General features: G+C 48.2%; 1 protein-coding gene across 1 annotated transcript; it reads left to right on the plus strand.

Annotated features, from left to right (window-relative positions):
- Window positions 1–151: 151 nt before the first annotated feature.
- On the plus strand, window positions 152–12,760 carry ADRA1B (adrenoceptor alpha 1B). The gene is made up of 2 exons (XM_059483574.1): window positions 152–1,376; window positions 12,203–12,760. The coding sequence occupies exons 1-2, from the start codon at window positions 404–406 to the stop codon at window positions 12,697–12,699; spliced, it is 1,470 nt and encodes a 489-aa protein (XP_059339557.1). The 5' UTR covers window positions 152–403; the 3' UTR covers window positions 12,700–12,760.
- The last annotated feature ends 1,751 nt before the right edge of the window (window positions 12,761–14,511 follow it).

Consider the following 14,511-nt stretch of genomic DNA (forward strand, 5'->3'; position numbering starts at 1 on the left):
AGCCCGCCCCGTGTCAGGCTCGGCAGCAGCGCAGCTCCCGCGGCTCCGGGCACGATTGCTGCTCTGCTGCTGCTCTGCTGCTGCTCTGCTGCCTCTCTGCTGCTGTTCTCCTGCTCTGCTGCCGCTCTGCTGCTGCCGCTGGCAGCGGCCCCGCCGGGCAGTGCCGGAGCGCGGAGCAGCCCCGTGCGGGTGCGGTGACTGCGGTGCCCGGATCAGCCCCGTGCGGTGGCTCCGCTGCCCCGGGCAGTGTCCGGGCCGGGCGGGCTCTCCGTGCCGGGCTGCGGCTCCCGGGCACCATGAATTCCCCTGCTCGCACCGCCCGCGGCTCTGCAGCCACTTCGCGAGTCCAGAGATGACTTTGAGCTGACTCGCCGAGGGACGCGACCCCAGCTTGCTATGGAGGATGAATTTTAAGATGAATATCTACTTTGGCGATACATCCAATACATCGGTACCGGGATATTTCAAAGGCTCTGCACTAAATTATGGCAATTTTTCTGCAAACAACTCCAACGAGACAGGAAGCGACCTGGATTCACCGGCCCTGGCCACCAGCAGGGCGATCATTGTGGGGCTGATCCTCGGTGCCTTTATTCTCTTTGCTATCATAGGTAATATCCTGGTCATTCTCTCAGTGGCTTGCAACAGACATTTAAGAATCCCCACGAACTATTTCATCGTTAACCTGGCCATAGCAGACCTGCTGCTGAGTTTCACTGTCCTGCCGTTCTCTGCCACGCTGGAAGTGCTGGGCTACTGGGTTTTGGGGAGGATATTCTGTGACATCTGGGCAGCAGTGGATGTGCTGTGCTGCACAGCCTCTATTCTGAGCCTGTGTGCCATTTCCATCGACAGATACATCGGGGTGCGGTACTCCCTGCAGTACCCCACGCTGGTCACCAGGAGAAGGGCGATTCTGGCTCTCCTGGCCGTCTGGGTCCTGTCCATGGTGATTTCCATCGGGCCCCTGCTGGGCTGGAAGGAGCCGGCCCCGCAGGACGACAGGGAGTGCCGCATCACCGAGGAGCCCTTCTATGCCCTCTTCTCCTCCCTGGGCTCCTTTTACATCCCCTTAATCGTCATCCTCGTCATGTACTGCCGGGTCTACATCGTGGCCAAGAGGACTACGAGGAACCTGGAAGCTGGGGTGATGAAGGAGATGTCCAACTCCAAGGAGCTGACCCTACGGATTCACTACAAGCACGTCCACGAGGACGCCTTGAACAACACCAAGTCCAAGGGCCACAACCCCAGGAACTCCTTAGCTTTCAAACTTTTAAAGTTCTCCAGAGAAAAGAAGGCAGCCAAGACGTTGGGAATCGTGGTTGGCATGTTCATCCTGTGCTGGCTCCCCTTCTTCATTGTCCTGCCACTGGGTGAGTTGGGGATGCGAGGGCAGGGGTTGGGGTGGGCTGGCTGGATCCCACGGAAATATCTTGGAAAGGAATCAGAGGGATGAGGAGGAGATTCTGTTGGGAGAGCTGCAGTGAGCAGATGAAAGGAAGGCATGAAAGGAAGGGAACTCCCGGTGTGCAAAGAGTCAGGCTGGAACTTTGGGAAGTGTGCACAAAGCTGCTCACCCGCAGTCCTCAGGGCCTGTGTCACCCTAGGGGACAATCTCTCAAGGGTTCATATCTTAAATCCCCCTTTGTGTTGCTCATTTGAATTGAATTAGGTGTCAGAAACATTACCAAAGTGCTTTACTCCAAATCCTAGGTGAGACCAGAGAGCTGCAGCCCTGCAATGTTGGGGGTTCAGGTCAGGTTTGCCCCAGGTTTGGGATATAACACAGTTGGATTATGGCATTTTAAGGTTCCCTCACTGGAAATGAACTCAGTTAATTGTGAGGGGCAAAACCCCCCTGAGCTTTGGGAAGCTGAAAAGTTCTAGTTGTGAGTTCAAACATTACTGATCAAATCCCAAAAGCAAAGGAGAATCCACAGATCCTAAGGAAGGTGCTCATTGGGGTCACCAGTTCTCATTTTGGACACTGCCATGGGAGCTTTGGCAGCCACTTTGTTCCCTTTCAGCTTTAAAATACTGTTCAAGCATTGGCATAGCCTTAACACATTGCTCAGAGTGCCCAAAGCTGTGAAATGTTCTTGTGTTGTTTTTAATATTAGCACAACCTCTGAAGGGGAGTATCTCAAGATATTCAATTACTGAGCTCTCAGAAATATCTGTCCAAAATTCATTTCTCTGTGACAATCTGGCAGCCTAATTATGGAAAGAGGTGGATAGAGAAAGGAGAGAAAAAGCCTTTATTAATGTTCTGTATTTGTGTTTACTTAGTTACCCAACCAAAACATTTCTGATTGAGTAGTAAGCGAATATTTATAGAGATTGTTGTAGAAAACTGAACAGAGTTCAGCAGCCTGGTCCTGGTGGAGTATTATAAAACTATAATCTATGTGTATTATTAAGAATCTTTACTGCTTCGGCTACTGCAGGGCAACCTTGTCATCTCTAGCTTCTTATACTGAATTTTAAAATCTTTATGACTCAAAACTTGCATAAAGGTCACATTAAGGATGTGAAAAATTCCAGACAGAAGGAAAACCATGAGAAAAGTTCTCTTTGGCTACTGAAATTTAAGTCCTTGTGCTGGCTCTTAGAGGAAGTTTATAACATAAAACAAGCAAAAATACCCAGCTGTGGACAGAAATGTATTTCACCATATGAGATTAGTAGCAGTAGGTCATGATCCCCTGATAAAGCAGATGCCCTCCTTGATTTTGAGTTATTGGAGGAAAAAAAGCAGCTGTGAACACAGCAGCTCGTGCGGGTGGGTGGCAGGAGCCAGGACTGACCCCCTCACCCAGCCCAGCAAAATCACAGACACAGGGCAGGAGCCAAGGGAGCCACGGAGCAGCTCCCAGTTACTGACCCTCAATAACTCAGCTGTCAGCTTCCCCTTTGAGGAGTGACTTCAGATCTCCCGGGCTCCATGGGAGGTTTAGTGAGAGGCTGTTAAACCACCTGAGGGAGAATTGATGGCTTGCCAGGACACGATTTTATCTATCTCCTGTGTAAGCTGTGCCAAGGCAGCAGTGGGGGACAGGCTGGAGCCTCCAGCACAGCACCAGGGCTGGCTCAGGGGCTGGGGACAAAGGCAGTGCTGGGGGACAAACCCAAAGTGGGGGACAAAGCCAGTGCTGGGGGACAAACCAGAGCTGAGGAGCCCAGCCCAGGGAGAGGCCATTGGCACCCCAGAGCCAATGGGAGCCCTGTTTCTGTCAGAAACCCTCTGTCCGGAAAAGGAGGACAGAGAGAATCCACATCACCCCACACAGGACCCAAATGCATTCCACAGTGGTGTTTTCCCTTGGTTTTGCTGCCTAGGAATACGCTGGGTTTATCCCTTGTCCCCTGGTTTTTCTTTTTAAATTTACGATGCAGCACTGTCCAACCCCTGTATTTTTATCTCTGTGTATCAGTGCAGAGCCAATTGAGGATGTCAGGCATGATTCAAGCATTGCTCACTAGGACAGGTGGGAAAAGTCAGTTCCTGACATGCACAGTGCAGCTGCTCTCAACTGCAGCACAGGGGGAAGAATTCCTAAGTGAGCTGCACTCCTCATAGCAGGAATCTCTTGCTTTGTGTCTTGAAAACACAAAATCAGTGAAATGCTATTAAAAAACCCTTTAGAGAGCACCCAGTGGTATGAAATCAATTCCTGGGATAGGCCAACTGCAGAATCCAAAAGGTGCTGATGTTTTCCAAGCTCTCCCCTGGTCCCTGGACTGTCCAGCTTGCCCTTCCTGCCAGGACAGGCTTCTCCCTCAGCTTCTCCTTCCCACAGCTCCTGTTTGCCCCAGTGACCCAAATCACAGCCTCACATCTGCATGCTGGCTGTTTCTGTTTCTGTTTCTCTGCTCCCTGTTCCCCCCAGCAACTCCATGGCTCTGCAGGAGGGTGTTGGCAAAGCAGCTCTGGATTTCTGTGGATCCAAGCACAGAACATCTGCCAAGCTGGTAAATGTTATTTCTGCAGCAGCACAGCCCCAGGTCTGAACAAATCTGCTTAGATCTAGCAGAGTTTCCTTGGTATTCTTAGCAATTCCTTGAGTTTCCCAGGCAAAATTATTCTTCTTCCAGTCTGGCATTTCAATTTATTCCGCAGCTCCCCGTTTCATATTCCAGCCCAGAGTTACTCCATCAGGTGGCAGCTGTGCCTGGGAGCAGCTGTGGTGCTGAAAGCAGGCAGATTGCTTGGGAAAATGAAAAGAAATTATATCAATGCTTCCAGAGAGTTTTTCAAGCAAAAAAATCCCAAGGAAATCTCTGAATCCAGTGTGGATTGGAATTGCAGCCTTGCCAGCACAGGCACTGAGCAGCATTGAATTCTCAGCACTGAGTTACCCCCAGTCAGGTCTGGGGCACTGAGCTGTGCTACCTTCAGCACCTGGGGATGCAGAACTGGGGTCAGAGAGAAGTGTGGGAGAAATTTGGTTTATTCCTGTATTGGATTTTCTTTCCAGACACCAATGGAGCTGCAGAACATCCTGGCTGCACATTTATAAAAGCCCCCTGCCTGTGCAAACAGTCACCCTGCCACTCAAAATTGTTTGTGATTCACCATAAAAAATAAACTAAATACATTTTTGTCTTTGAGACAACTTCTTGGGCCATAAATTCAGTGACTCAGCTTCGAGGAGTAAATATCTTGGTATTTTTAAAATAAATGTTTCTTTTCATCCCTTTCATACAAATTCTTCCTTAGGCAGCAGGACTACATTAAATATTCATTGCTGATAAATGATGAGTAAAAGAGATATTTTTATTTAAAGGCTAGAGCCCTGCAGAACTAAGGTAACACTCATTAAAACTCCCTCCTTTAAACAATGGAGGGACTAATTTTATGTCAATACCTTTGTTTAAAACATGAATACCAAATGATGGATTGTGCAAGGAGAGGTTTTGTGTCACTCCGGTAAATTGAGATATCAGAGCAGACTTCCCAGTCCTCTCCCAGACATTTCCTGAGGGAAAACGCACCAGGCACTTAACCAGGGCACTTCCCCAGGCTGCTGCACCATCCCAGGGGAGATCAGAGCAGGATCCACTGCCCAGTGCAGAGCCTGCTCCCACAGATCCTGCAAAGGAAAATAAAACTTTGGAACTGAACTGACATGGGAGAGGTCCCAAGAGCCCCAGGATGAAGATACACCTGGTGGGACTGAGTGTGGATCAGGCTTTTGGAATCTCTCTGCAAGTAATAAAAAATAACATAAAATGTTCTGCACATTGAAGGTCAGCCAACACGAAATTATTCCTAAAATAAAACGCTGTTTAAGTACAGAACGTAGATTTATGTTATGTCAGGCCAACCTCCGAAATACCAAATGAGGCCCCTTGGTTTCCATGGGAAACCCTCCCAGGCTTTAGGTCTGGTGCTGGCAGTGCCACTGGGCTCTGTCTCTGCTGGGCTTTAGGCCTGGCTTATCCTCACCTCATTTACCTCCTCTGCAGGGCAAATGAGGCCTGGCCTTAGGCCTGGCTTATCCTCATCTCATTTACCTCCTCTGCCCCTCCCTGAGCAGTCCAGCTCTCTCCAATTGATGACCTCGAGTTAATAGTTACAGAATTCAGATAAATTAACGAGATGTGGCAATCTGGCAGGTCAGTCCTGGTGCAAAGTTCAGGAACTGGACAATCAAACATCTGGGGGCACTCACTGAGCAGCACAGAGTGTTTTGGCACGTGGGGAGCAGCAGATCACTTTGGGATGATTTCTTTTCCTACTGAAACAGCCTCCCTTAAGCCCTGGTTTAAGCCTTGGCTTTGCAAAGGGGATCAGTTACCAGTCACTCACAGACGTCTGGGGTTTAGGACAAAGTTGTTATCAAAGGAGGGGAAATTGCACAAATTCCTGGATAATTCCTCTGCAGGCTTTGGATTTGTTTGTCAGAGGAAAAAAGGGAAATCCTACAGTGGTCAGTGTCACAGAAATAAATATACAGAGCAATGTAGAAAAAACCACAGAGAAATCACCCAGGGCTGTGCTGACTCTTCAGCCCCAGGGATGGCAGCAGCTCCTGGGCCAGGAGGGCAGAGAGATCCAAGGGAAAAATGTCAGGACTGATGCAGGGAGAGGAAATCAAAGCAGGAGGGAAGGGAGTCTCAGAGGAAATGTTACTTTTAGCAGGGCAGTTGGATGTGAGGGGTTTGCAAACACTTGAGGAGCTGCTCAGGCTGGAGGAGCAGCACTGAGGAAAGGGACACAAATCCAGGTGTTCCTAAAGCACCTGAGGCCAGAGCTCAGGGTCTCAGGGTGACCCAGGACCAAAGAGCCAGGAGATTTCCACATCTTTACTAAAACAATCCTGCATCACCCACTGCAAGGTTTGGAGCTGTTTTATTGAGGTTCCAGGTGAGCCCCAGGAACTGGAAAGCAAGAACCACCCATCTCTGAGGGGCCAGAGACAAAACCTGTGCTGGAATTCATCCAGCACCTCTGTCACAGTGCTCAGCTCCATGCTGGAGCTATCTCCTGCCAGCCATGGCAGGACAGATTGGCTCAGCTGTCAGGCAGAACCAGGAGGAGAGAAAACACCACAGTAGGTTCAGTCATTGCAGATATTAAAGTACAATACATGAAATGTCAGCAGACCCAGATTAGTTTTTCTAGACTCCCTCAATCAGCTAATCCCTTGCAAAACAAGGATAGTCTTGGCTCCTGAGCTGTCTGGTCAGGAGCTGCTGGAGTCTGTAACTCTTTTGGACTAACTAATAACAACAATAATGCAGTGTTTGTGTCCCTGTGCACTGCCAGCTTTAGAGACTGAACAAGATTCTGACCAAAACTGATCTTGGTTTATCCCATTTGTCTGAGGGCAGCACAGTTTAAACACAGGTGAGTTCTCTCAGTGGTGTAAGTCACAAAGCCGGGCTGGGCTGAGACGTGGTGCCCAGGGCAGCAATTCTGTGTTTAAACCCAAGGCACTGTCCCTTCAGAAATCAAACGTGGCTGCTGTGCCCTGCAACTGCTTGTAATGCAGGGAGGTGGAGCAGCTCTGGGGCTCAGGAAAACATCTCATGCCTATCTGTACTCCTTGAAGCCCTGGTTTTATTTTGGCCACTCCAGATAAGTTTCTATTTTCAGAGCCTTTCAAAAGCTCTCAAATTTGAGTCATTGTGAATGAAGTTCATGCTGTTCTCACTGCAGTGATTTGCTCATCTGAAGTATGAGGCATCTGCTACAGGTTGTCAGTCCCAGGACATAAATTCCTCACAACCAGGACACTCTGGAGCTCTCAGCAACCTGGGATGGTGGAAGGTGTCCCTGACCATGGCAGAGGGTGGGACTGGATGAGCTTTAAGGTCCCTTTAAACCAAATCATTCCATGATAGCAGGATATTCATGAGGTACCTATCACTACCCTGAGAATGACAGCTGCCAGACTTGGAGCCCCATCAGATTTGTATGCTACCCATTGTTATTTATATTTCATCCAGTTTCCCTTTCATTTTCCTTATTGAATTTGATTCTGCTTATTTTGGATGCTCTCTGTGTTTCTAAAGATCGTTTTTCACTGTTTTCAAGCTGTTTTCCCTGTTATCCTAATCCTCTTCTCCAGCAGCCTCCCAGCTTGACCAACCCTTAGTTTTATAACCATCCTCTCCACTTCATCATCTACTGTTTGTAAACATCTACTGTTTGGGGTTTTTTCCTATATTAAATAAGTCCAGGGGAATGTAAACAAATACTGGATGCTGGAAGGGAAGGAATCAGGAGCTTTAGAAATCCAATTAGCTCTAAAACCTTGGCACACTGACTTGGCTGAGCCCGTGGTGTGAAGGGCTGCAGGAAGCTCAAACAAAAGGCAACCACATCCTTTCAGCACATTCTAAACTCACAACAGCTCTCTCAGGGCAGATTACTGCTCCTGCAGGGAGGATTGTGCTGCCTGTGCACACAGGGGAGGTAGCTCAGCCTTCAGCAGCTCCCAGGGGCTGTGGCTCCTGCAGGAACCTGGGGGAACACGGAGGTTCCCAGCCTGGAAAGGTTCCTGCTGGTTTCACAGCACAGACCTGATCAATCCCTTTTCCCTGGGAAAGCTCCACCATAAAGCAGATTCCTTGCACAGCAAGGCTCATTTCTGCACATTTCTGGGGGACAGATGGAGATGGGGGTTGGTGGTGGGGAAGTTTCCTGTGTTCCCTGTCTCAGGACTCAGCTGTCACCGTTTGGTGTTTTGCAATGCCTTCCCTCGCCAGGGCAGTTTTTAAAACCTTGGGATTTTCTCTTGAAGAGCTCAGATTTAACTCCACTCAGAATGGCTCCAATCTGCACCAAAATGGAATCTCTGAAAGAAGATTGGCCCTTGGGTTGCCTTGCAAGGGAACCTTTACCAATCACTAATTACCAATTCTCCCTTTCTATTTTATGGTGTGCAAACAAGGGGGTTTGGAAACACTTCATTTTCAACCTGTTATCAGTAGAGAGAAGCAGTTTCATGTCTTGTGGCTCTTTAATCTTCAGACAAGGACAAAGGCATGCAGGATCCCCAGTTTCCCAGCTGGAATATCCAGTGGCACACAGAAAAGCCCTTACATGACTCTGCTGCACCATTGCATTGCAATAAATCCAGATGTTGAATTTGTTCCAGGAAACTGGAAAGGAGCTCAACACACTCCCCACTAGGTGTGTTTTCATCTCAGCAAAACTGGATTTACAAGATTTTGAAATGCAATTCCTTTGTAAGGCACAGAAAACAGGACCTGACAGCCCCAAATTCAACCCTAGTGACTGTCCTTAAATCCAGGGAATCCACAGTACTCCTTCCCAGTTATTGTCTAATCTAATATCAAATTCTGAGCAGAGCTGATCATTCTATGAGTAATTTATTACACTTAATTGATATCAAACCCACAATGCATTAAAAATGAATGTTTAATTAAAACTTCCTTCAGTGAAGAGTTTTCCTTAATTAAGAGTGCAACAATTAAGCCATTCCAGAAGATTTTGCTGCTGCCCACCCTGATATTTTAAGGACTTTCCCCAGGTCCACTAAAGTCCTTATGAGCCTTTTCAAAGGGTTTCAAGGACTTCCCTGACTCCAGTGGACTCTGAATTTCACTGTCTCAGTGCTGCTCTGCCTCCATATTGTGCAGAAATGTGAGCAGAATTAATATGGCAAATTGTTTCCCACAGTGTTCCCTAATTTCATTGAGGAGACTTGACTGACTTTCTCTGTAATAAAACATTCATTATAAAGAACCAGTCAGAGCCTAAATTAAATAAGTTCTTTCTAAATAAAATACTTCTTAATTCCTTTTTATGATACTGGCTCAGTGTATCTCAAAGCCCAACAGCTACATCAAGCCTGGGGACTGTGGGCAAAAAAATCTGATCCCTCCAAACTGATCTGGCTGATTTTCTGAAATATTTTCTGTTTTCTACTTGTGCTTTGCAAAATCTTGTTGGTGTCAGTGGTGCAGTGGGAGGGAGATTGTGGTGCTGTGATTAATGAATCACAGGGTTAGTGCCAGGAAATAAAAGTGAGCAGAAAATACACAGAGTGAGGTTGTTAAACACCAGGAGAGCAACCACTTGGAGCAGGGAAATCCCTCTGGCCACCCCACAGGGAATAAATCACTGAGGAGACAACCACAGGCAAATTTTCCAGGCATTTTAAAGAGCAATTTAATTCAGCACAGGGCAGTATTTAATCTCCTTATCAGGCTGCAGTGGGGAAGTGATTAGAGATTAGAGCAGGAAATATCAGCCTGGTGTTCAGGTATGTCCAGCACGCTTTATTTAGCATTTTATCAAGGCATCAAAACTGCCCACACTTGTTTGCTCCTGACAGGTTAATGCAGCTAAATAGAAGGCATTGTAGTTAACTAAAACAAATAAACAAAATTAAAGATCAGCATTTAGCTACAATAACAGAAAGGTTTTGAAACTGAGAAATTCAGGAGTAAATTCTTGTGTGACAGAGATGAAAGAGGCACAGCTCATTTATCTGCATTGGCTCCCAGTTTTCATCAGTAGACTTTCACTCATTTCATCTGGCCTGTAAAATTCCTTATTCATTTATTTATTTGTTTGTTTTATTTATAGCATTTTCTCTGTCCACATTTAATCTGACTAAAAATATTTCAATTTGGTAGAGGAATGTCTTACAGATTTTCAGCTGTTACAGTATCAGATAAAAGCAGACCTTTCAATCCACCTCTGTGGATTCTGTGGAGGAAAAACAGAGACTCCTGAGCCACTTCATAAGGTTTGCTGGACTTTAAGAGCTAAAAGTCATTTCTATTTTAAAGCAATTCCAGAAAACAATTTAAGAAATTTATCAGTGTGAGCTCCAAAAAGTTCCTTGTACATTATGATGCTTTGTAGCTATTTTGTAAAGCCACAGAGCTTCTCTTTTCCATAAACTGAAGGGAAATATCAGCGATTATCACTTACAAAATAAACCCTGCAAAGGTTTTGCAGCTGAGCATGGAGAAGATTCAGCAGCATCCTCCTCATCCTGGCTGCAGTTATAAACTTAGATCAGCTTTTCCCAGAGCTTTATAAGAATGTAATGGCTCATTCCATGGGATCCCAGGAATTGTCACTGAATCCTTCACCTGAGACATTCAGGAGTTTTGGGATCTGCAGTGATTTGGTGCATGCTGGAAACTTTTCAAATGCATTTCATGGTTTCTCTGCAGTTTGACACATTGTGCTCTGTAATTCCTGCAGCATCCATCAGGATGGAGCAGGACCTGCAGGACCTGCAGGATCTGCAGCAGCTGCACAGAAAAGGCTTTGCCAAACCCTACAGATCACTGCCAGCAGCCCTGAGGGACAGGGGCTCACCCTGCAGGATCCTGTAAAACCCTGAGTCCTGAGAAAATCCCTTTAAACTCTCTGTTTAACCCTGAGTTCCTCAGCTCCAGGGCAGAGCCAGCCCTGGCACCATTCCCAAACCCTGCCAGGATAAAATCTGGGATCTGTCTGTAAGGACCCTCCATGCAGGGAGCGCAGCCCAGCCCTGGCACCATTCCCAAGCTGTACCAGGATAAAATCTGGGATCTGTCTGTAAGGACCCTCCATGCAGGGAGTGCAGCCCAGCCCTGGCCCCACGCACGCTGTGCTGGCTGTGCTGGCACCCCAGAGCTGTTACCCAGCAGCAGAGGAAGTGCTCTTGCATAGTTTAGAGGCCCCAGGCACGACCTCTGCGTGGCTGTGAGATGGGAACAGTGCCCAGAATCACATCCCTCCCCTCCTGACAGCCACCACTGACTCAGCTGCTTTCACAGCCCAGCTAATCCAAAACCACTCCGGAGGAAAAGGTTCCTTCCCAGCCAGGCTGGGCTGTCACCTTCCGTTTGAAAGGCTCTGCAAACCCAACCCCAGCTCCTGACAGAGCACTTCTCTCCTGGATCCCCACTCCTTGGTCACCTGGGGCAGACACAGAGGTGTTTTCCCAGAGGGATAACAGATCCAGCTCTGTTTGCCATAAAACCCTCTTCCATTCTTTTCTCCAGCCCCATTTGCTAAATTTAGCTGATCAATCACCACTGAAAGTACAGGAAGTGGATTCCCCAGTGTGAGCTTTTCATTTGGGCAGCCTCAACGGGGAAATTGTTTGGTTGTGAAGGGAAGGGGAAGTGTTCACAGAATGACCTCTTGGTTTGGGTTACACCATTTTTATGAATGTCTGAGATGTGGGAAGTTCCTCAATTAGCTTCAGGTTTCGGGAGGTTTGAACTCTCACAGTAATCTGGATAAATGGAGAGGTGTTCAGGAGCTGCCAGAGGATGTATTAGAAGTTTTAAGGTGTTTTTGGAAATGTTCTTTGATGGGCCTGGGAACACTTTTGTTTTAAAATGACCTTTGAAAGCTCTTTGAAGAAGGCACAGCCTTATTCCTTGTGTGCCTCATGCAATAGCCTAGGTAAGGGAGGTTTGGTCTGTCCCTGGGATCAGGAGATGTTCCCGCAGCAGGCGTGGGCCTATAAACAGGACTACTTCTTATTTTTTACCCTTTATCAATGATGTCCTCTTTTAATTTTCAAATGGGAAACATTTCCTTACCAGCTTTAAAAATAACATTTCAGTACCAGAAGACCAACACTGAAAGCAACGTGCATAAGAGAGTTTTAAAACCCAGATTGTAACAGTGATCTGATGAACACGTTCCCTTCCTAAAGGCAGACCAGCCCCTTATCTCACATATTCTCTGCTTGTTTCCCCTGCACAGGATCCCTGTTTTCGGCTCTGAAGCCCCCTGAAACGATCTTCAAGGTGATTTTTTGGCTTGGCTACTTCAACAGCTGCTTGAACCCCATCATCTACCCCTGCTCCAGCAAGGAGTTCAAGAGGGCCTTCATCCAGATCCTGAGGTGCCAGTGCCACCGGCGCAAGCAGCTGGGCTGGTGGCCCTACAGCTACCGCACGTGGAACCGCTGCTCGCTGGAGCACGGGGCGCGCAGGGACTCGCTGGAGGACAGCGGCAGCTTCCTGAGCGGCAGCCAGAGAACGTTGTCCTCGGCATCGCCCAGCCCCGGCTACGTGAGCAGGATCAGCCAGCCGCAGCTGGAGCTGTGCGCGCTGCCCCAGTGCAGGAACTGCAGCTCGCTGCTCAGCCCGGCCCGCGACGGCCACCGGCGCCACTGCCAGTTCTTCACCTTCCAGCTGCTGCCCGAGCGCAACGGGCACGGCCCCGGCCCCGGGCAGGAGCCCCCGGGCACGCCCTGAGCGGGCACTGCCCGCGGGGAACCGGCGGCAACGGGCGCTCCGGGCACTGCCCTGCCCACGCCTGGACCCTGCTGTTCTCAGGGGACGGACGGGGGGACAGGGGGACAGGGGGGACAGGAGGCTTCGTGCCACAGCAGTGCCCGGCAGCAGGGACTGCCCAGATCCCCGGCAATTCCCAGAGAAACTACTGAGGACAGGGAGGGTGCAATGCCCAGGGAAGGGCACAAGGGACTCCTCAGGTGGCCTGGGAGAGCTGAACAGCCAGAGAGAGCTGTGTGGAGAGAGGGTGAAATGGGGTGGGGAGGGATGGATGGATGGATGGATGGATGGATGGATGGATGGATGGATGGATGATGGATGGATGATGGATGGATGATGGATGGATGGATGGATGATGGATGGATGATGGATGGATGGATGGATGGATGATGGATGGATGGATGGATGGATGATGGATGGATGATGGATGCATGGATGGATGATGGATGATGGATGGAGGGATGGATGGACGGATGGATGGACGGATGATGGATGGATGATGGATGATGGATGGATGGATGGATGGATGGATGGATGATGGATGGATGGATGGAAGGATGGATGGATGGATGGATGGATGGATGGATGGATGGATGATGGATGGATGGATGATGGATGGATGGATGGATGGATGGATGGATGATGGATGGATGGATGGAAGGATGGATGGATGATGGATGGATGGATGGATGGAAGGATGGACCAATGAGGAATGCACTGAGGTCATTCCAGGTTGTCCTTGGCTGTGCCCATAATTCCCAATTGTTCCATACATTGCTGTACACTTGCACTTTACAGATGGAAAACAATGATTAAAGTCATTTCTCAACAATTGAAACACTTGTTCCTGTTACCATGGGGCTGGAATTCAGCCACGATCCCTCATCAGGATTCTCACTACAAAATAAAACATTCACAGCCACTAAATTTGCCGCTGTAGCTTCCCTCATCACCAATACTCGTACCCTTCCATCAGGAATAAGTTACAGGAGTTCCTTCACCAGGACCTCTTTGTCAGTTTGAAAATTAGGGGAAAACTCCACATGGATCTTAAGGAGGGACTGCAAAGATTACAGATGACAAAGTCTGCTATGCCACCTTAAAATATGAAACTTTAGCAAGGCCACCCGACTTGTCCAGAGGAGATCTATTCTGAATACTGGAATCTTTCACAACCTCCACCAGGCAAAGCCAGCCCAAATGAGGCTGTACAAATCACCCTTTTCCTTATGTTAGTCCTTCTTTTGATGCAATGTTTTCCTTTAAAGGAAAAACTATTTGGGCCAGGGCACAATCATAAGGCCTTGAGGGACAAGCCCATTTTTTATTACAGCCAAACTGAGTTTGCCAAGCAGAACATGCAGTGGCACGTGGTGGCATCATTTTATGCTCATTCACAGACTGTCTGATGAATCCACTCTGTGGGCAAACAGATTTGCCTCTCTAAATTAATTGCCGCCATTTAACACCCAAGGTGTTCATAAAACACTGAATTTCCCAGGTTAAGCTGCTGAGGAGGGGCTGCTCCAGAGCCACTCAGTGCAGAGGCACAGCTGGAATGGCTCAGGAGCTTTGTCACAGCCCAGCTGTACAGAAATTAAACCCATTAGGCTTCAGTGCACTCAGCTCTCAATGCGCTGCTCATTTGTGAGAAGAGTTATGCTAAAATCAATCCAGCTGAATGAGGCTGGAGCTGGAGAGCATCCTGCATCCTTGGCTCTTTGGAAATGCAGCTTCCCATTATCTTTACAAAAGTGATGGAGAGAGGAGAGA

This window comes from Ammospiza nelsoni, chromosome 16 (genome assembly GCF_027579445.1).
Source record: "Ammospiza nelsoni isolate bAmmNel1 chromosome 16, bAmmNel1.pri, whole genome shotgun sequence".
Lineage (NCBI taxonomy): Eukaryota > Metazoa > Chordata > Aves > Passeriformes > Passerellidae > Ammospiza > Ammospiza nelsoni.

Coding starts and splice junctions, on each gene's coding strand:
- ADRA1B (XM_059483574.1), top strand. CDS start 404: ATGAATTTTAAGATGAATATCTACTTTGGCGATACATCCAATACATCG. Junction 1,377..12,202: donor CTTCATTGTCCTGCCACTGG/GTGAGTTGGGGA, acceptor TCCCCTGCACAG/GATCCCTGTTTTCGGCTCTG.